The sequence below is a fragment of the Filicampus tigris genome, chromosome 12, assembly GCF_054856515.1.
Source record: "Filicampus tigris isolate MCC_2025a chromosome 12, RoL_Ftig_1.0, whole genome shotgun sequence".
Classification (NCBI taxonomy): Eukaryota; Metazoa; Chordata; class Actinopteri; order Syngnathiformes; family Syngnathidae; genus Filicampus; species Filicampus tigris.
In genome coordinates, this window is record NC_141228.1 from 1,469,091 (window position 1) to 1,490,944 (window position 21,854).

Genomic DNA, 21,854 nt, shown 5'->3' on the forward strand with positions numbered 1-21,854 from the left:
ACCTTCCCTCCCTCCCTCGCATCATACACAAAGACAGACAGCCACTCACTCACTCACTCACTCACTCACACATACACAAACGCACACACATATAACCTTAAAAAGAGACATGGCAGGGAACAGAGAAACCATATGAGGAAAGAGTACCCAAGGGGAGCTCGTCCACGCTGAGAGGGATGACGGCCCATGGCCACGGGTAGCACCACCACCTCAAAGACCCCCAGGCCACACCTCCCAGCGCGGAGGCCCCCCTTGAGAAAACACTGGAGGTAAAACCTAGATGAAGCTAAAGGAAAATGACAACGAAGCTAAAAAGACAAAGCAATAAAAGAAGCTAAGAACTATAAAACAATAAGATTGGATAAAAATGTTAAGAGACTAAGAACAATTATTTAAAGGCCAAACTAAAAAGGTATGTCTTGAGCTTCCCCTTAAAAATATCAACAGTCTCTGCAGACCTGATGTCCTCTGACAAGCTATTCCAAAGTTGAGGACCAAAATGGCTGAATGCAGCCTCGCCATGCACTTTTGGTCCTCACCCTAGGAATAATTAAAAGGCCGGCGCCAGAGGACCTCAGGATCCACGAGGGTTGGTATGGTAAAAGCAAGTCAGATAAATACGTCCAGCACAAACATTAACCTGGCTGTGCTGAACGTGCGCTCCCTTTTAAACAAAACTTTTATTATAAATGACCTGATCTTAGACAATAATTTACATGGTATTCTTTTATCTGAGACATGGCTTGGGACAGATGCTCCAGTTGTTCTCACCGAGGCTTGCCCCACGAATTTTAACTTTTTATTTTCTACCAGGGATGGGAAGAGGTTGTGGGACTGCATCCATTTTTTTTAATACTCTTATCTCAAAGGAGGTCATTTTTAACAGCTATTTATCATTCGAATATCACGTTTTTGTTTTTAGTAATCCCCCTATTCTCAGCATTACCGTTTATAGACCTCCCCATCACTCCACTTCTTTTATTACAGAATTTTCAGATTTCTTATCCATTTATAACAGGATTTTACTAACCGGCGATTTTAATGTACACGTGGATGACATCTCGGACCCACTATCCAGAGAATTTTTAAACCTTTTAAACTGCTTGGATTTTAAACAGCACGTCTCGCAGCCAACTCACAAAAGGGGACACACCCTAGATTTGGTCATAACTTATGACTTGTCTGCCGGTGTGTCCTCTATTGTTGACTTGGCTGTGTCAGACCACTACTGTGTCTATTTTAACATCACCAGTTTTAACCATCTGGCAGCCTCGGTGAGAAGAGTGAAGAAACGCTACCCATCTTCTGAGGTGGCTGCAAATGTTATCGAGATTTTAAAAAGCACTCCTGCTGACATTTTACCTGCACCCTATGATTTTATTGTTGATCATTTTAACCTAAATCTAAAATCATCATTAGATTCAGGAGCTCCACTTTTAATTAAAACAAGAAAAACAAAGACCGTTCCCCCGTGGACAAACAATGCAATCAAGATATCAAGATATCATTCTCTGTGAGGACTTCGCAGACCACTTCAGAAGTAAAATCGATGACATAAGTTCCAGTCTTTTAGCCAAAATGCAAGTTTTAATAACCCTGGACAATCATATTTATATGAGGAAACACAGGAACGTTTTGCCCTGGTTGATGCAAGGACACTTGGTTAAGTTTTTTCCCAGGTAAGTCCTACAACCTGCCTTTTGGATCCATTTCCCACATTTCATTTTAAGACATTTTATGGATTCTTTGAGGAACAGATTTTAAATATAGCCAATTGTTCTCTTCAGACGGGCGTCGTCCCCACTGCCTTTAAAACGGCGGTGGTGGGGCCCCTTCTGAAGAAGAGGAATTCTGACCCCAGTGTTTTTACTAATTACAGACCTGTATCCAACTTACCGTTTTTAAGTAAGATTTTAGAAAAACTGGGTTTCCTCCAGTTAAATCATTTTTTAAATACAAATAATATTTTAGAGAAATATGTCCGCTGATAGTGTAGTGGTACACACGCCTGAGTTGTGTGCGGGCAGCGTGGGATCGATTCCCGCTCAGTGACAGTGTCTATGTGTGCCCTGCGACTGGCTGGCGACCAGTTCGGGGTGTAGTCTGCCTTTGCCCATTGACGGCTGGGATAGGCTCCAGCAACTCCCCGCGACCCTATATAGGATAAGCGGTTTGGAAGATGACATGACATGACATTTTAGAGAAATATTAATCTGGTTTTAGGATGAACCACAGTACAGAGACTGCTCTTTTAAGGATTTTAAATAATATTAGGTGCACTGCAGACATGAGAAAACTCACAGTCTTGGTGCTACTGGATCTAAGCGCTGCTTTTGATACAGTAGATCACCAAATTTTATTAAATAGACTTAAAAACCTAGTGAGCATCTCTGGTACTGTTTTTAACTGGTTTTATTCCTATCTCACAGACCGATCTTTCTTTGTAAGTATAGATACTTGTTCCTCCAGAACCCATGAAATTAAATGTGGGGTTCCCCAAGGTTCGATTTTAGGCCCCCTACTTTTTAATCTTTATATGCTTCCCCTTGGGGATGTCATCAGGGGATACGGCATTAGCTTTCACAGCTATGCTGTATATTGCCGTGTCCCCTGATGACTCAGGACCCATTGATACCCTTTTAAATTGCATTTTAGATATTAAGTCATGGATGGCAGACAATTTCCGACAGCTCAATCAGGACAAAACTGAGGTTTTAATTATCGGTCCTGAAGGTCAGAGAGAGAAACTTTTACCAAAACTTAAAGTTGTTAATCCCTCACATTGTGTGAAGAACTTGGGCGTCATTTTTTACTCTGAGCTCAGTTTTATTCCTCATATTAAAAATGTAACCAAGATTGGTTTTTATCACCTTAAGAATATCGCCAGAGTCCGCCCATTTCTTTCTCAGGCTAACACGGAATAGCTGATGCATGCTTTTATTTCATGTCATTTAGATTACTGTAATGCCCTGCTCTCTGGCCTCCCCAAAAAGAGTATTTCACCATTACAACTACTGCAGAATTCAGCTGCTCGGGTGCTGACGAAATCCAGAGGGCGGGAGCACATTACACCACTTTTAAAATTGCTGCATTGGCGTCCCTGTGTGTTTCAAGATCGATTTTAAGCTACTTTTATTACCGGGAACACCGGGCAAGATGTTCACATGTCCATAACTTTGGCTCCGGACAGCGGGTGATAGTGCGGAAATAATGAGTGCGTCTAATGATGCTATAACGGTGGTTGGTGGGTGATGTGGAGAAGGAGCACCAGAGGACCCACGGCCTCCGGGGAGAGAACCCCGACCCCGTCGTCCAGACGGATGCTGTCGGGGGCGGGTGGTAGGATGCTGTCGGGACCGGTGTCGCCGGTGAGAAGGCCCACTTGTGTATCGGGACACTGCGTCCTTCAGTAACCCGATCCACGAGCGGGCGGCCGGACCACGTGTGGACTTACCCACTCCGGAACTCCTGGCAGAGATCATCGCTGTGGGTGGTGGGGGATCCGAATGAGTACCTGGATCGGAAGCATCAGCAGGCGTCTCTGACCGTGGGAGCGCGTAGTTGGAGCAGGAGAATCATTTGCCAGTGGGGCAAATCGTTTTATCAGCCCCAGTTGGGATCGGGAGGGTGTTTCTCTTCTCCTCCTGCTGCGGGACACCACCTCGACCCAGGTGGAACCGTGCAGTGGTGTTGAGCAGGATAGCCCCGGGCAGGCAGCTGGATCCCAACTCACCGTGTCCATCAGGGGAGCCTTGGTCTTCGCCAATGCCGTCGGCGTCAGGGACCCGCTAGAGATGACGCTATCCATGACGACGGCGGAGAGTTGGGGGAATCGGGTCGTGAAAGAAGAGACGATTGACTCTCTTTTCCGGAGGCGGCGAACATCCTCTCTCAGATCAGCAATTGTTTTGTTTGCTTTTTCCAGCAAGCTGTCCGAGTTGTCGCCGTTGTCGCTGTGATGGGGTGGCGTTTTGCACTAGCCCCAGGCTAGGCTATTGCCTATGTACGTATGCTAGCGGTATGCTAGCTATTCGGCACACGGGCAGGAGCAAGTCCGTAAGTTGACGTCCAAAAAGCATACAAAAAGTAAAAAATGTCAAAATAGAATAGTAAAAACGGAGTGTAAATAAAAACGTGAGGTGACCTCAAAAAGTAGGTAAAAGTTAAAAAGTGCAGTCGTTCCTCGGGTTCCTCCAATCCTTCGTTAGTAGGCAACACTTAAGTGTATTACACAGCAAGCAGACTAGACCGCAAACTAAATTATATATATATATATATATATATATATATATATATATATATATATATATATATATATATATATATATATATATATTTGGATTACTCCAATACCAGATATGTTGACATTAAATAAAACAACAACAAAAAAGTCAAACGGTGTTTATTTGCAGAGCTGGGCTTTTTGCTAAAAATTGAGCATCCATTATTCGTCATTGGTATGCAGCATGGGTACCTTTCCGTCAGCCGTCATTCGCCTTTTTTTCCGGGGTGAAAAAAATATTATCTGTCTATAGTCCGGTCCGCTTCTAATTTCAAACAGCCGTCCGTTGGCGAGTCCGATTAAAATTGCTCACTCGTGTCAACATTTTTCGCGTCATTCGTCAACCGTCAGCAAAACGGGGGTCCGTCAGTGACGATATACGGACTGGTCTGTCACATAGACGGAAAACACAGCTCTGTTTATTTGTATGAATTTCTCTGGTCTTTTCTGTCTTACGGCTGTTTAATATGCATGGTTTTGGAATGCTGCCTGAGAACCCACAACTCAAATCCAAAGCACAAGAAATATGAGGGACACATACAGTACCACATGCATGCATGGATGGATGGGGTATTCATCTGATGGGGGAAAGTAGATTTGGTGGCTTCGTAAAGTTTTTCTAACCTTGATCCACATGATCAATTTGTCAAGTTGTTAAAGGTAGAAAAAAGAAGCTTGCTTCATCCCCCCCAACGCCCCCCCCATCCATCCAAAGTGCTCAATTATAAGTATTGATCCTCCAATCAGAACATTCACTGTGTTGCCAAGGCCAAAGAGGTTTCTGTCTTGGCAGAAACGTCTTTGACTACTGAAGAGTAAAACACTGAGCAAGTCATAGTTGAGGCTCAAAATAAGCTCACCTTTAATCAGTTCAGCAGAACATTTTCAAATATTTGTCCACTGACTCTTTACTATATTTATAGTTAAAGTGTAGTATCTCGACTGCCTTTACAGTAAAAATCATGCACATCTGTTTGAACTTGTAGTTAATGTAAGGCTGTGTGTGTATTATTTATCTATTATTCATCAATTTATTACTTTTATGTACTACCGGGATGTGTCATCTCCCACACCGCTTATCCTGTAGGGTCGCGAGGAGGTGCTGGAGCCTATCCCAGCTGACTATGAGCGAAAGGCGAACTACACCCTGAACTGGTCGCCAGTCAGTCGCAGGGCATACACACAGACACTGAGTGGGAACCGATCTCACGCTGCCCGCACACAACTTAGGCGAGTGTACCACTACACCATCAGCGACCCACCTTTTATGTACAGTGGTACCTCTACTTACGAACGTCTTTTCATACAAAATTTTCAAGTTACGAAACGCCTCAACAGGAAAATATTGCCTCTAGTTACCAAAGAAATTTCAGGATACGAAAGATAATAGTATGGGCTGATACTCGCAGTATGGGCTGCTACTAGCAGAATGTGCTGCGACTCGCAGCTCCAGAGTTTCCTGAACGCAACATAGCTGCTCTGCCATTGGCTAGCCTAGCATCTTCCTGGCATCCCATTGGCTAAGAGGGACCTCTACCATATGTGTCTATGTGTGCAGATAGACAGGTAGATAGATAGATATGTGATAGATATGTCTATGCAGCGTCCTCGTCATTCATGGGGTTCCATTTGTGCCAAAAACATGTTATGTGTCATAAAACGTGTCTATGTTATATGTTATGTGTCGATGTATGTGTCTATGTAGACGTCTATGATACGTGTCTATGTTTGTGTCGATGATAAGTGTTTGTTAGACGTCCATGTTAAGTGTTTGTTAGATGTCCATGTTAAGTGTTTGTTAAACGTCCATGTTAATTGTTTGTTAGACTTCCATGATGTGTCTGTTCCTGTCAGGGTGCAGACAGATTGTGCTGGCTATCGTGAAATAAAAGAAATTGACGTCCAACACACTTATCATCGACACATTACATGGACACATCATTGTTTTCATGCATTTTTATGCTTTATAAAACATTTGTGTCTCAATATTGGGGGGCTTGGAACGGATTAGGGCATTTACATGGAAAATGCGTCTCTAACAAAACTTTCTACTACTAAATTTCTTCCAGAACCAATTAATTTCGTAAGTAGAGGTACCACTGTATTATTAAAGGGACACTGGGATGAGCTTAACATTGGCACTTATATAATAGGATTATATATGCATGTAAAAATGATATCAGTACCAAAGTGTCCTCCCCAAAAGACTGATTTAAGGTCTTTTTTTGTGATTAGATTTATGACAAATTTCCCCTCCCCCTTTTGGCGTGGCTTATGTTTTCGGTCTCGGCGGTCTACGTCACAGGAGGGAGCCAAGCGTGGTAATATTGCTCGCTTTGACAGTTCTGTTGTCTAAAACGGTGACCGATCGCCACCAAAATGCAAATGCACATTACTACTCTTGTCCACTTCAGCCTGTTAAAGTATAAAAGTGTTCTTCACAATAGTTTGGATGTATTGACATAAAACGTGACCTCGTCATGATCACCTCGACAAAATCAAATATACCGTGGCGATTGCTCCTCCACTTTCACAAGATGAAGCAGACAAGAGCATGAATCCGCACACGAACCCCAACTGGTTATATTTCGGACACTTAGCTACGCTAAACTAGTGTCAGCCCTCAGGAGGGAGACCGCGGCTTGCAGCAGCAGCAGGCAGATTGGAGCCCTCCTCTTCCCTCCCTGGCTAAAGGTATGATTGGGACGGCTAATAGCAACAACTAGCTTCAGGCCATTAAAACAAAAGGCGTTAGCACAACAACATTAGCTCCTTACTGTCCGCCCAGCGTGTGGAGGTGAAGATGAGCCTGTGTCTTCATGTCGCCTCGCAAGCAGTTGCGTGCGGTGTCCCTGCTTTCTTGCTTGCAGCCGCCACCTTCTGCCTGAGTGAAGCGGCTTGAGAGTGACAAAAGGCCTCATTGAACAGCGAACAAAAGTTCCAGCGAGGCTGACTGCACTGCCGAGTGTGGCCGCATTGTATTTGTTGAGTAAGTTTGCAAAGCACTCCCATATAAAGCATGGGAGGGCCTAGGACTGTTACTGTAAATTGTCATATCAAAAGAACTGTTGTTCATTAATTCCATCGACATTTTACAGACTATTTTTTTACTATTTTTAAAAAATCTTTTTTTTTTAAATTCCCGGTGACAAATCAGATCATATTGGTAGATGATATTGGTAATATGGCGTTTAAATATTAAAGGTATGGGTGATCCGTGACAGGAATGAGTGAAGTATTTACTTACAAGTTGTGGGCATAGGGCTAGCATGCTAGCTGTTGTGACCCTTTTGCCAATCAAAATTGCCACGGTGGTTGCTGACAGCTTGGCTTGAGTTGTGGTTGGATCGTGGTTAACCAAAATGTCCACAAAACCATTTATTTTCTTCCTATTTTGTCTGGACGGGATCAAACTTCCGCCTTTGTTTTTTCCTCTTCCCAATATTTAAATTATAGAAGTGTCCACCTATTTCCGAACCACCACGTCACCACGATCCCACGACACCACGGTCCAAAACCGTTTGCCCTTCCGCACTTGCAACACCTGGGTCTCATCACTTCCTTAATTATCTAGTCCCGTGGAAGTGGCAAATTGACTCCACTGCTCCCCCGAGTGGTGGGAGGTTGAATATACCAAATTAAATCCACATAACAGAAATGGCTCGTACACTAGCTCTTAGCACTCCTCCTCTGATAACAAGAAGTCCGGATGATTTTGAGAGTTCACACGTTTATCTGAAAATGTTATTTAAAATGAGTAAGTCCTGAAGCGAATACGATCCAAAACAGTCACCATTCATTCCTTTGGAGTCACTTTTGAAACTGACGGCGTTAAAAGCAACACATATCCAGCCAACCCTGACCTGTCTCAGTCATTTAATTGTTGGCCAACCACAACCTAGAAGTGTGAAGACCATTGAGGTAAATTGTAACCAGTTATCCACTTAACTCTGCGAAATCTTGTTTCGCCAACAAGTTTGAGAGAGGCAAGGATTCGACTGCGCAGTCTCTTCCTCTACATTAAAGATGTAATTCTGCTAAATAATCCACATTTTTATTTAATGTATGTGTAATCTGATTAGGTTTTTTCTTGCAACGGTAATGGAATACACAGGGGTGGGCATTTTACAAAATTTTGCTTGTGCGTCATTTATTATCCGTGAGCGGCCAGGGTACCCATTCGTCAATCTGTCATTTTTCGTGACAAACTGAATTGTAATCGTCAGTCAGTCGGTCGGTCCCCACAAAAAACATCTGAAAACAGGTGTCCGCCAGTGACGGGATAATGGTCCGTCAGTGACGGAATAACGGTCTGTCAGTGACGGATGCCGATTACACTGATGGATGAAAGCCCCCTTCAGTCATTCGTCTGTTCATCTTCTTTTTTTTTTTTTTAAAGATGTCCCATCATTTGTCATTGGTCAGCAAAACGGGCGTCCGTCAGTGATGGTCTGACGGACCGGTCCGTCAGTCTGATGGAATGCCCACCTCTGGGAATACAGTTAAAGTTTTTTTTAAAAAAATATTTCCTTCCTTGGGCGGCACGGTGGTCGACTGGTTAGCACGTCCGCCTCACAGTTCAGAGGTCGTGGGTTCGATCCCGGCTCCCTGTGTGGAGTTTGCATGTTCTCCCCGTGCCTGCGTGGGTTTTCTCCGGGCACTCCGGTTTCCTCCCACATTCCAAAAACATGCATGGTAAGTTGATTGGATACTCTAAATTGCCCCTAGGTGTGATTGTGAGTGTGGATGTTTGTCTCTGTGTGCCCTGCGATTGGCTGGCAACCAGTTCAGGGTGTCCCCCGCCTACTGCCCAAAGACAGCTGGGATAGGCTCCAGCACGCCCCGCGACCCTTGTGAGGAGAAGCGGTACAGATAATGGATGGATGGATTTCCTTCCTTTTACTTCCTGAGCCTATGACGCATGACGTGAGCACTCGATGATATCGCCATGTATTCCCGCCGACGAAATGGTGCCCCCCACTGACAATGCATCCCTACGCACTGTGCGTATTGGTAGCGGCGGCCCTGAGCACGGGGTTTCACCGGAGACCATGCTTGCACTGCCGATACACAGGCACATAAAAATAAAACAACGCATACTTTACATTTTGTTTTGACTTCATAAATGCTCCGAGAACTGGTCATAGACTGTGGACAGGCCAGAGGTGGCCCGAGAGCCGTATTTTGCCCAGATATGCTGTCCATGACGTCGATGGGTAGAGAAAAAATGAGCACCAAACAACATCTGAACCTCTGGTGCTCCTTTGAGAGTCAGACCAAAATTGTTCTGTGCACCCTTGCTCAAGAAAAATTGAGGGTCTGAGGCAGTGGGCGACCCGAACAAAAATCAGAGTAACAAAAAAGAAAGGAGCAGATGTTCTGACCCGGGATGCGTCAGAATGTGGCTGGTGACAGAGAAGAGTTAGAAAGCCACGCTAAAAATTTAAAGAGTTCAAGAGAGGTTCAAGGGAGTGAGTTTCAGAAGAAGAGTTTTTCAAGAGAGTTTTTTTTTTTTTTTGAAGAGCGGAGTTTTTTCCAAGAGCGTGTTGCCACTACCCTGGTATTTTTACCTGAATGCCTAAAAAGGTACACCCAAAGTAAAACTGAAGCTGTACTTGAACCATTTGGGGTATCAGCAAAGCTTTGGTCTCTTTTTGAAGATAACACTTTGAATTTTCCTCCTCAACTGTCAGAATCTTTTTAAGTGTGACTGGCACTGAATTATGGAAGTTTGAATACATAAGAGAAGGCAGATTTTATCTTTTCCAAAAATCTGCCTGGAAAATTTTGTATTAGGTGGTGGACTAAAATAACACAACAGGATTACAGCTGAAAGGCTCCTCCAATTCCATTTCAAATTTGACAATAATACGACAAAAATTGAGCATTTTACACTAGTTTTACTAAGGGGGTGTCCAGGCGAACAAAAAGTGTGCCATGTGGGTGATCCCATTGCAATCATGTTGCAACCATGTTCACATAAGTAGGGGAAAAGGCTGCTATTGTGGAATTCTTCAACAATCATGAGTTCTAATGAAAAGTAAGACTTGGCACTATTATATCCAACATCCATATTTTTTTAAAAAGTAAAAAAATCAAAGAAGGTGACGCGTTATGACGTGCGCTCTGACACACAGCCCTGATGTCGCTGGGCTTTGAAAATATGTGTAACTTGCGTAAGTTACGTTAGTGTTTTTGTTGAAAACAGTTTCCATGTTTTTTTTTATAGAATTTCATTGGCCGTGGAATGCGTCAATCACCAGTTTAGCAAGTTTGGTTGTGACTGCAAACATAACGGACGAATCATCCATATGCAGGAGTGGTACCATTTACGCATGGAATATGAAAGCTCGTGTGTCTAAATCCATCGAAGGTAACTCAATCTACGATGTAAAATATGTACATATGTAATATGTATCTGTATCTGATAGCAACCTGTAACGGTTGCAGCAGCTAATAATGTGGCTTTATGGATGTCAGGCTTGTTGTGGACTAACTATATTACTGGAATACTTTTATTGGACCCTTGTCGAGGTAATATGATCATTGATGATGGATTATGAAATTGTGTCGGACATTTGAGGATGAAATGGTGAGTTGCACATTTTTTGTGTGTTAGCATTGTTTTGACTTAAATGCTCCTAAATGCTGCAGGAATGTTAGATTCTCACGGCCCTTTTTGAGGCCTAGCATGTTAATGAAGCTGGCTGCTTACAACCCCCCCACATCTAGGCGTTGGCTGAAGGAAAAGGGTCTTCCCTAATTTGTGAATTCTAAATAAGTTTTTAGAAGTTTGCACAAATCATCAGAAATGTTCAAATACCTGTTGTTGTGTTTTTTGTTTTTTTTGTTTGTTATCACTGAACAACAGGTCGATCACATTCCAGGATGATGGAACGCACAATAAAGTTGTGTTTTTTTTGTGGTCACATCGAACACAACTAAAACTGCAATATAATCCAAACATCATGCATTGGGTGTTGTTTTCATTTCATATGCCCTGTGGAGGCAGATCAACACGAACACATTGGACGCAAATTAAAACATAATTTTAATTAGTTTTCCAGCTGTAGATGGTCAGTCCATCTTCACACTCGCCACTAGGGGTGGCACAAGCTCTGCCAATGTGCAGTTTGGGTAGACGGATGTGTATTCCATTGGTGGTGGCACCCAGGGGTGAGGGGGCGGCATCCTGTTGAAGGATTTCTCGGGCAACTATGCCAGAGACGGGCTAATTTAATGAAGACACAGGGGTTCCGGCACCTTTATGCTGGTTTTGGCCTTTTTGTGACCTCCTGCTGAGATAGCACATCCTTGCTATCTGGTGTTGCATTGGAAAGAGCATGCGTTGGTCTCCCTTTGGCTCTGGAAGGTCGCTCCAGATGCTGGTTTTGGCACTTCAAAAGGGCCAACTATCGGGGATCGGTTGTCAAACCCTGTGATGCAATCTGTTTTAATAACAGAACGGCAACAAAGTAGAACATATTTATTATTTTATACACATTCAGACTCACTGCTCGAGCTCAGGTTCCCCCAACCTGGCTCATCCCCTCTCTATGATGTCACCCGCTACTCACAGGCCCCGCCCTCACATGCACAAATAACAAAGAACAGATATTACACTACATTTCATGGTGAATGAAAAATGAAATCAAGCCGACATAAAATTAAATCTTATCTCATGTGGTTGGAGGGTCATGTTGGTAGCATCCATCCATCCATTATCCAAACCGCTTATCTTCATAGGAGTCGCAGGCAACCCTGAACTGGTTGCCAGCCAATTTCAGTGCACACATAGACAAACAACCATTCACACTCACAATCACACTTTGGGACAATTTAGAATGTTCAATTAACCTATTAAAGCCTGAAGCCCCTCGTGATACATCTCTCTAAAACCTACGGTCGTCATTGGAGTCACCCTTGAAAACCTGACATTTTAGCGGAAATTCAACACCTACAAAATAATTAATATCTCAGCCCCTGTAGCAGATAGAAACATAATTCCAAACAAATTTGAGAGCTTAGACGTGGCTTTCACACAGACCCGGGTTTATTAATCTTTACTGTTTCAATCGAAGATACAAGTAAAGCACTATTTTTAATTAAAAAAAGAATCAAGTGGTAATTACCGTGCTGTATTCTCTTACAAAGACTTTGAAATTGTCATTGTCTACGAACATATATCTTAACCATATATCACGTTTGGCTGGTTTCATGGCTTTAAAGTACGCAAGCGCGTTGTCTATACCACTGCCGTGACTTACATCAGAGCTCTTGCGATCAATCGGACCGCCATTACTCCTTGAAAAAATTCCGGATATTCTCCGACGACTCACGACACCGTCACGTGTCCATTCTGACGCATTTCATTGGCTAAGAGACCGAGAATTGGATTAAAAAAAGAAAATTACATATACGCTCTCCCGGCTTTTAATGGAGAAACACGCTACAGCGCTCCCATCTTTAGTGGTAGAGACGCGCTTGTGCGTTCACAGCTTTAATGGGTTAACCTACCATGCATGTTTTTGGAATGTGGTCGGGAATTGGAGTACCCAGAGAAAGCCCACGTAGGCACAGGGACAACTATAATCATTATCACAGTCCATGCGCTTCATTTTTTTCCATTTCTGCTGCTGAATCATGATGTTCATCTTCAATTATGAGGTACTTTGATATTATTTCCTTCAAAAGCAACCTTGCAATTCCACTTCATTTTTTGGAACACTATTTCCCTTTCTCCATGCTTGATCATTGGTCAAAATCCTGTTACATACAAACACACACACATACACACAACATAATCACACACACACAGTTGAAATTTGTATTAGAAATATTTCACCGCAGGTTTTCAGAGCACCCTCACCTTCGCACAACTTGATTACCTGAGCCTGTAGTCTGGAACTAGTAATCTCAAATTAAATAACATCTCAGAAAGCAATTTGATTAGTGTGGATTGTTAAAGCACATTTGTCAAATTCTGGTTATATTTAGGATTTATATGGGAAACTGGGCCAATTTAACTAACAATAGCTCCAGGTTTATTCTTAATGGACTATTTATGATAATAAAATGGAAAAATAAAGATTAATTTTAATGCATACGATGGGCTGAAAAATATCTTTATTTGCATGAGGAAACAAAAACTCACAAATGTCAAATCACTTTGACAAATCATCACTGTCACTCTCATACTTACTTGCACACTTAGGCCTTTTTACAAATCACTACAGTTTCAGTATGAGCCACCAATTAAAATCAGTTCAGTCACTGATAAATCACGTAATTCTATTTGAAATAGTCCAACTGCAACTGAAATATGTGATACTCTGGCCTGGTACATGCACATACACAAATGTAATTGGAAAGCTGTTTTGCAGTGAAATTGAGCAAGTGAGGAACAAAATTACATACATTTGCATTTTTAAACCAATCCTACTAAGCAATCATATGGAACTGCATTTATATAATGTAGTTGAGGAAAAAAACAGCTAAACAAAAGTGAGGAAAAAAAAAGGTAAACAAAAGGTCATTTTTACATTGAGGTGGCAGCTACAAAAGTCCCTAAAACAGCTTGACCTGTTTTCAAGGCACACCATAACAGGGGTCTCAAACTCAATTTTGTCCTGGGGCACATTGTCATCACTGTTCCCCTCGGAGAGCATGTGACACCGTATACATGTTTCATCTCCTCACATTAACACATATACAGTTACAGTACACAAGAAATTGATGTAAAACTAGTTTTGAAACCAAAAGTCAAGAATAATAGTTTGTTCAACTATTGTTCAAGTTACTGTTATGACGAAACAACAAAATGCTTGCAATTTCTCAACATGATTTATTACATATGACAATTCAAAATTTTGGTACAGATTTTAGCAAGCAGGAGCCAAATAAAATGATGTGGCGGGCCAGATCTGGCCCCTGAAACTTGAATTTAACACCTGTGCCCTAGTACCCGCTTAACTTGACTCTCTTTCCGCAACTTTAAGATCACTTTTAGGAGCAGTCCAGATCAGAGTATTCTTGATATAGGAATTTCTTAAGATATGTACGTATTTGCTTGGGCCTCAATCTTTTTTCTCAGTTTGATGCACTTACAGATAATCTAATCAGAGGCAACTGACCCATACAGTAAATAATATTAAAAACCCACAGGGCTCTTTAAAAAACTCTCACGCAAACTCAACCTCTATAGTTAAAAATATGCAAACGCTTTAAAATTTTCATCAAAATATATAGGTACGTATGTACATGATCTCATCATTTTGGCTCTTTAAAAAAAAAAAAAAGATGCACGGATCCAGATTTTAAAAAAAAAAGCAAATGCTTTCTTGAAATAGAGGCAAATAAATAAAGATAAGTTAAAGTACACAGTATGTGCCGAATGGCCAAAGCACTCAGTAGTTAAAAGAAACATAAATTGAGAAATATGGATTTAAAACCATTCTGACCTGCCTATGATATTTATATGATAAAACTCGTCAGCAAATTTTTTTTTTTTTAATCAGAGATGCAAGTAACGCTTTCTAGATTATCTTTTTGCGCCAATTCCGAGTCTCCTTTCATTCTTGTCTATGACATCAGGTTTTCATAGTAATAATAATAATAATAATAATAAATGGAATAATGTAATATAGTCATATATTGAGTAATATGTATGAAGTAAGGGTTAGGTTCAGCAACAGGTGGAATAATTTTCTGAAACGTCCTAGCTATAAATGGCAATGCTAATATCTGTGTAACGCAAGCTTTTATAGGTCAAACAAAAACAAAAAGTGCAAATATCTCAAAAACCTCATGTGCTAGAAAGAAAGTAAATGCATTTTTGAAATCGGTGACAAAAAGTATTATTAGGGACACATAAAGCCATCGCTGATTAAAATTTGCTGTTGACCATGTTAACCATTTGCATTGCATTGCATTTGCAAATATGGTGAACTTGTTTATCGTTGGGATATATTCCAGACCCACCCGCAATGGATGAAAGCGACCTTAAAAAAAAAAAGCCAACTTTTTAAAATTGAACACACACTTTTAACACGTTTAAACTTGTTATAAGACACATTTTATATGCAATGTAACCTATTTGAACACAAAACTATATATAAAATACTGCACACTATTGAGAGGTGCTAAGTATTGTGAATCGGTATGGAGGCAGGAAATTATGTTGAATTATGTTGTGTTTTTAACACAACAGCCACATTAGTCCTGAACCCTATCCACATCACACGCAAATCAGACTAAAGTTTGGGGACGGTGTTAAAAACAGAATGTCGGTGTTGCATTAAAACCACTTCGTAATAAAAAAGCTATGTAGTCTAGGATGTAACACTGCTACGTTGTTAAAATAGACACTGCAATGATTATACTCACAAATGCTCCCATTTTTTCAAAGTGTGCTGATAAAAATTTCACCTGGTCGCACAGCGCGAATGTGTGTTTTAATGCTTCTACTGGTACATACAGCAAAGGTGCTCCAACTCTGTCCGTCTGTTAAAGCCTAGGCGTCGGATTGGTGTATCGTGATACACTAATCCGACATCGGTAAGTGTCGGATTGCGCCGTCTGATTGATGTAGCAAACACCGTCGTAACATCTGACCCCGTCAGGAAGCGTCTGGTGGGCGTTTCATTCAGCATGTTGAATCGGCGGCATAAGTCGTGACATTTGGTCACTCTGATTGGCTGTTAGCAAACGAATCAGCACACAGGGCAAGAACCGGAAGTCACAAATGCGGATTAACAGTGAGCACGCCTTTGCTGCCTTAATCTTTTTTCAAGTACAAGAGCAAGGGTTGACAATGTGAGTGTGAGGGTTTGCTTTGCTTGGCAGATAATCGTGAGCGAAAAATATAGCTGAATGCCTTGTTTACGTTTTTATAATTTGCCACCCGGCCAATAACTTTCCGCTTGGCTTTTTCTAGTGACTACCACTGCCGATGGTATGGAAGGGTATTACATCTCAATCATGCACAGAAGGTACTTTAATGGTCAGCGTCATTGTCTATCATTGCGGTGTATTTTTCCAGCGCGTGGTGCCGACAGTTGGCCCGATGCCATTGGCTAACATCGGATTGGTCTTTCTAGGCCAGGGGTGCCCATTACGTCAATCGCGATTGACCGGTCGATCGCAAAGGCATCGTGGGTAGATCGCCAGCCTATCATCCGTCCTCACTACTGTATTGGTACGTTCATGCTACGTTCACACCAACTGCGTTGGGAGCGTTTCTGGCGTCGCGTTTCAATTGGAGTCAATGTAGTTGGCCCGGGCGGGCGCGGTTGCGTGCGGGGCGGCACGAATGATGCGTTTGGAGCGGTGGGACGCAGAGCGAAGCACCGGAAAATCCGCCCATTCGCCATGTATAAAACAAGTCAACTTTTTTGCCATTTCACCTCGCGGCAGCCAATCAGCATCGGGCATACTACATCACACACAGCCACACAACGTCCTGTTCACTCGGCGGCTTCTTTTTTTTTTTTTTTAAGGTTCATGAATTTTACCAAGACAGCAATATTGATAGCATTAGCATAGTGTGCAAAAAAAGTTTACTTGTTTTATATGCGCCAAATGGAGCAAATGGGCGGATTGTTGTTGCTGCAAATCTGCTTGAGGCAGCTACTGTCAGCTGCTACTGTCCGGACTATGCGTCCCTGGCTGATTCCATTCAGTGCAGTAAATATGTAATGTCAAGTGTCAGCTTGATTAGCTGCTCAAATGTTTATCTTAAATATAGACATCACACTACATTTAACAATATTTATATTTTCAATACTGTACAGTATTAATAGTACCATAAAAAGCAGTAAAAAAAATAAAAATAAAAAATAAAAATATATATATATATATATATATATATATATATATATATATATATATATATATACTACAATAAACTGCCAACAAAGTATATACGTTCCACAAATAAATTCAGCAATATAGTGGGGGAAGATGGTTTAGTAAATAGGATCCCACCATTTTAAGGGAAATACAATCAAAGTCCCTTCGCAACGGCAGATTGATTGGGTCATATTTAGCAGTGTTATTTTTTTTTTATCATAAAAAGGGTAAAGGTCGTGGGTCCCAAGTTGTATTATTAGTGGTTGAAAAAATTGTTAAGGCCTGGGCTGGTTAAAATGTGCTCTATGGTTATGTTGTGTATAAATCTGTGGATGTGTGTGTGTGCTTGTGTATGAGACAGAGGGAGAGAGAGAAAGGGAGGGAGAGAGGTTTATAGCTGCTCTGCTGGTGCACCCTCTTCTTTGGTGGGAGGCTCTAAGTGGATGGGTTTGACATTGGCAGGTTTCTTCACGCTGGTTAACACAAACAAAGGATATGAAAGAAGAGTCATTGATACACTTCATCTGTTCAGTGATGTGATAGCTATAGTGATAGTCAGTGGTACCATGACCTACGAATTTTAATTCGTTCTGTGACCAAGCTCATTACTCAGTTTACTGAAACGTCAAATACATTTTCCCCATTGAAATGAAATGCCATTAGTCTGTTCCATCCTCCCAAAAACCACCCCAATTTTTTTGCGTGCTTTAATCTGTATAATGACATAGTTTTTGGAGTTTACCTTAAAAATGTGTTTACACAACAAAAATAATTACAATGTATATTGCAACAGAAAACATGCTTAGTTGCTTGATTTTTAAAACGCTGCTACCTTTGCTAAAGTCAATACAATGTCAAAAATATTACAAATATTCACACACAAATGCACAGTTACACAGTTAACATAATACTCAAAGGCACAAATTCTTCCCAATCTGAGAAAAACAAGTCACTGTATATTAAAGGGACGATGGGGATGGCCATGTTTTCCCTAACAAGTTCATTTTATATATTTTTTGATCAGGAAAATGGAAAGAGTTGTCATTTTCAATTTTACCAATAAATTTGGGAGAAATTAGGAAATAAGTGACTCCATGAATAACGCCTCTTGTTAATGAGGGGGAATGGCCGCGCCCCCTACAGTTCTATCCTTGTTCGGTCGGAGTCACTGGAGGAAACTATTCCAAACCCTCCATTGGAAATCATTGTACTTTTATTGCTTATAACGCCCAAAAACGGCGATCAATTGGCACCAAAATTTATGTGGACATCTCTACTAATGCCCACTTCAACATATCAAAAGGATTAACCTCTCCGTGGCTGATTTATATGAGAATGAGGAAATGTGGAAGTGAGCATGGGCTACATAGATTTATGCTGGGACGAGCGCACACTGCTTCTTTGCTTAGAAAAAATATTTGGATGAGGAATGGGCACAGTTTTTCGAACGACAACACACTGTGGAACTTAACAGCCGAAACGGTACGTTCCAATGCGGCCACACTCGGCAGTCAGCCTCCTCGCTGGAACTTTTTGTTTGCTGAACATTGACGCTTGTTCGATGAGGTCCTACCTCACTCTGACGCCACTTCACTCTCGCGGCTGCAAACGGTGACGGACAACGCATGCAACTGCTTGGGAGGCAACCCCACGACATGAAGACGCAGGCTCATGATCACCTCCACACGCTGCGCGGACAGTAAGGAGCTAATGTTGTTGTGCTAGCTGGGGAGGGAGAGGGTGGGGGAGAGGGGGGTCGGTAAAGATCCATGCTTGCCTGATTGCTTGCCCACTGCCAGTCAACGTCTGCCTCCCGAGAGTTGACACGAGTTTAGTGTCGCTAAATGTACGAAATATAACCAGTCGGGGTTCGTGTGCGCATTCATACTCTTGTCCGCAGCCTGTGTAGGTGGAGAAGCGATCGCCACAGTATTTTTGATTTCGTGGAGGTGATCATGATGAGATCACGTTTTATGTCAATAGATTCAAACTATTGTGCAGAACACTTTTATACTTTCACAGGTTGAAGTGGACAAGAGTAGTAATGTGCATTTGCATTTTGGTGGCGATCGGTCACCATTTTAGACAACAGAACTGACAAAGCGAGCAATATTACCACACTTGGCTCCCTCCCGTGACGTAGACCGCTGAGAACGAAAACATAACATTAGCCACGCCCCCAAAAGGGGCGGGGCAATTTGTCGTAAACCTAATCACAAAAAAGCCCTTAAATCACTACAGTCTTTTGAGGTGGGCATTTTAGTACTGATGTCATTTTTACATGCAAACCTATTATATAAGTGCCAATGTTAAGCTCCTTTAATAAAGGTCAATCACAACTTTCCTCTTATCTCATTTCAAGTGTGTACTCCAACAATGCACAGCACCACACTGCCCCTAAGAGCTGTTTTTATATGACCACTGGTAGCTTACAGCTTCAATCCTTGTATGTACAGTACAAATGAATACTGAATTATGGAAGTTCGAATACATAGAAGGCCATGGGTCGGCCTTCATTTATGTATTCAAACTTTCATAATTCAGTACCAGTAACACTTAAAAAGATTCTGACAGTTTCGTTCAGGTAAAACTGCCAGGTGGAATTGCACAGGGTTAAATTCACCCCCTGGACATGTTTTAGCTCTCTGTATGTCAGCTACTGAAAGTTTACGACATGACCGGGAGGAGCTCTATACTAATTTCATTGATTATAGTGTAGTGAACTGGTGAACAATATTATTACCTGTTGTTCTTGACAGAAATAGCAGGACAAATTCGCATGGTTGTCCTTCAAATGTTTGGACAAATTTGATGTGTTGCCTACCTTCGCGAGGCAGGTTTTTTGTAGCACCGCTTGCACTGCAGTGCTTCTGTGTTCAGTGGCTCGACTTTATCATTCGATTTGTACCCGAAGTCCTTTCACACCGGACTTGAGGTCCCCGTTTTAGCAACAAGGACGGGCTTTTCTGCAGCTGCTATCTCTGTTCCTCGTTGTCTTCCACCTGCTTTGTCTGTCTGCGTGACTTCACTTTCTCTCTCAACCTGTGAGCACATAAGGAGGCGGAGGCGTGTGGGCAACTACGTCACACTCGCTGGCCTCGCTGTGCTTAAAGAGATAGGCTCCAATTTACCAATTCAATCACATTTAATAAAATGAAATAAAAGTACCATTTGTTTTTAAATGCTGGTATAGTACCGTTTTTAAAACTCTAGTATTGTGGTACTATAGTGGTATGGTATACCGTGCAACCCTAGTGCAGTGTTCCATCAGATGCGCACGGTAGCCTGTGCGTGTTAACTACAGCTAGCTTCCAGAAACGACTGTACCAATCTTAGAGATGAAATCAGCCACAACGTGCTTCCTTTTTAGATACTCGTTTATCACCGACATCGTATTCAGTCATTTTTGGAAATGCGCCCAGACTTTCAGACTCAGTTGCTAACGTTAAGATGAACAACGGGTTAGCCATGACACTGATTATCCACAATGCTTCTGTTTAACATCACAGATGACCCGGCTTACCACTACTGTGCATGTGCGTTGCAGACAGGCATGCAGCCAGCGAGAGAAAAACACTGTGTCAAATAATTAGACATATAAACAAACAATGCATTAACTATTAAAATTAATTGTCGACGATTTTGATCGTTGACGTCATCGGGAATTAGTCGGCTAATCTTGGTAAACCTACTCTCCTGATTGCCGTAGGCTGTCTGCCGGATAAGTTTCACTGCTTGCAGAGTGCGTACGGTGGATGCTGTGGGTACACGCCCCACAGTATCGATATCATGTCAGATTAGTATCGTATGTATATATGGCGTGTCAGTATCGATACTTTGAAAAGTATCTATACTATACAACACTAGAGAGGATATCGCTATGAAGCTCTTCTGATAACTTTACACGACTTTGGCAGCCACTACATCACCTGGTTGGACAGATGGACTTTCCTGTCATTCAAGTTTAGTGTACAACACGCTATTGGTTTATTATTTTTACTGTTACTATTCTTTCTGGAGATCCTTTCCCATGTGCATGTTTTATTTCCTTATGTTTCATATACCGGTAGTTTGTTTTGGTAATTCTGACCCTTTTTTTACACATTTGATTCAGTGGGTACGACATTTTGACTTCATGTATCTGAAAAGGTTGTATTTGCTTGTATTATTTAAGCGATATGAGGTTGTTTTTTTTGGGGGGGGGGGCGGAGTGGGTTTTGTTGTACGTTCTGTGTTCAAAGGGAGTCTTACAGTGTGTTTTATCTGTATCGTCGTATAGATTTGTATGGCTGTTCGATTTCTGTAAAAAACCTAATAAAAAAAAAAGTATGAGCCTGTTTTTGAAAAAAAGACAGGGCCCTCGAACTCGGCCATTTGAATTGTAATCCAATGTTGATTAAATCCACAAGATTATAGTATCCAGCATTGAAGGTGAAAGTAGAGTAACCCATTAGCAGGTGTGCACATAACTGGTACGCAGGTACGCATGCACAACAGAAATCACTGATACATACCGTCATTTGCGTCACGAAGCGCATTTGCGTACCTGTACACACTAGTGGCGCACTGCAACGAATCATCTTTGACCCGTGATCGGTAAGGATCAAGCATCACGGTTCAGGACGGGCATAATCCGCAGAATGGTTGGTGAAAAAAACTGCGCGCGTTCACATTAAGGCAACGTGATTAAGATAAGAATGCCTTTATTGATCCCACAGTGGGG

The 21,854-nt window shown here is 41.9% G+C and overlaps 2 protein-coding genes across 9 annotated transcripts in view; one reads left to right on the forward strand and one right to left on the reverse strand.

Moving 5' to 3' along the window:
* LOC147138023 (tetraspanin-1-like) overlaps positions 1-21,854 on the forward strand; it is a 75,628-nt gene that overhangs the window by 47,932 nt on the left and 5,842 nt on the right. The gene's annotated exons all lie outside the window — the stretch shown is intronic.
* The window catches only part of pomgnt1 (protein O-linked mannose N-acetylglucosaminyltransferase 1 (beta 1,2-)), an 82,101-nt gene continuing 71,140 nt past the window's right edge, over positions 10,894-21,854 (reverse strand). For 2 of the 8 annotated variants that reach the window (XM_086047506.1, XM_086047505.1), the window contains exon 22: positions 13,391-17,604. In XM_086047506.1, the coding sequence (XP_085903632.1) occupies positions 17,523-17,604 (82 nt within the window). In that variant the 3' untranslated portion in view covers positions 13,391-17,522. Of the gene's footprint in view, positions 13,049-13,390; positions 17,605-18,704; positions 18,857-19,955; positions 20,174-21,854 lie in introns of those variants that run through there. The other 6 variants (XR_015088996.1, XR_015088993.1, XR_015088994.1 and 3 more) reach the window with 6 other exon arrangements.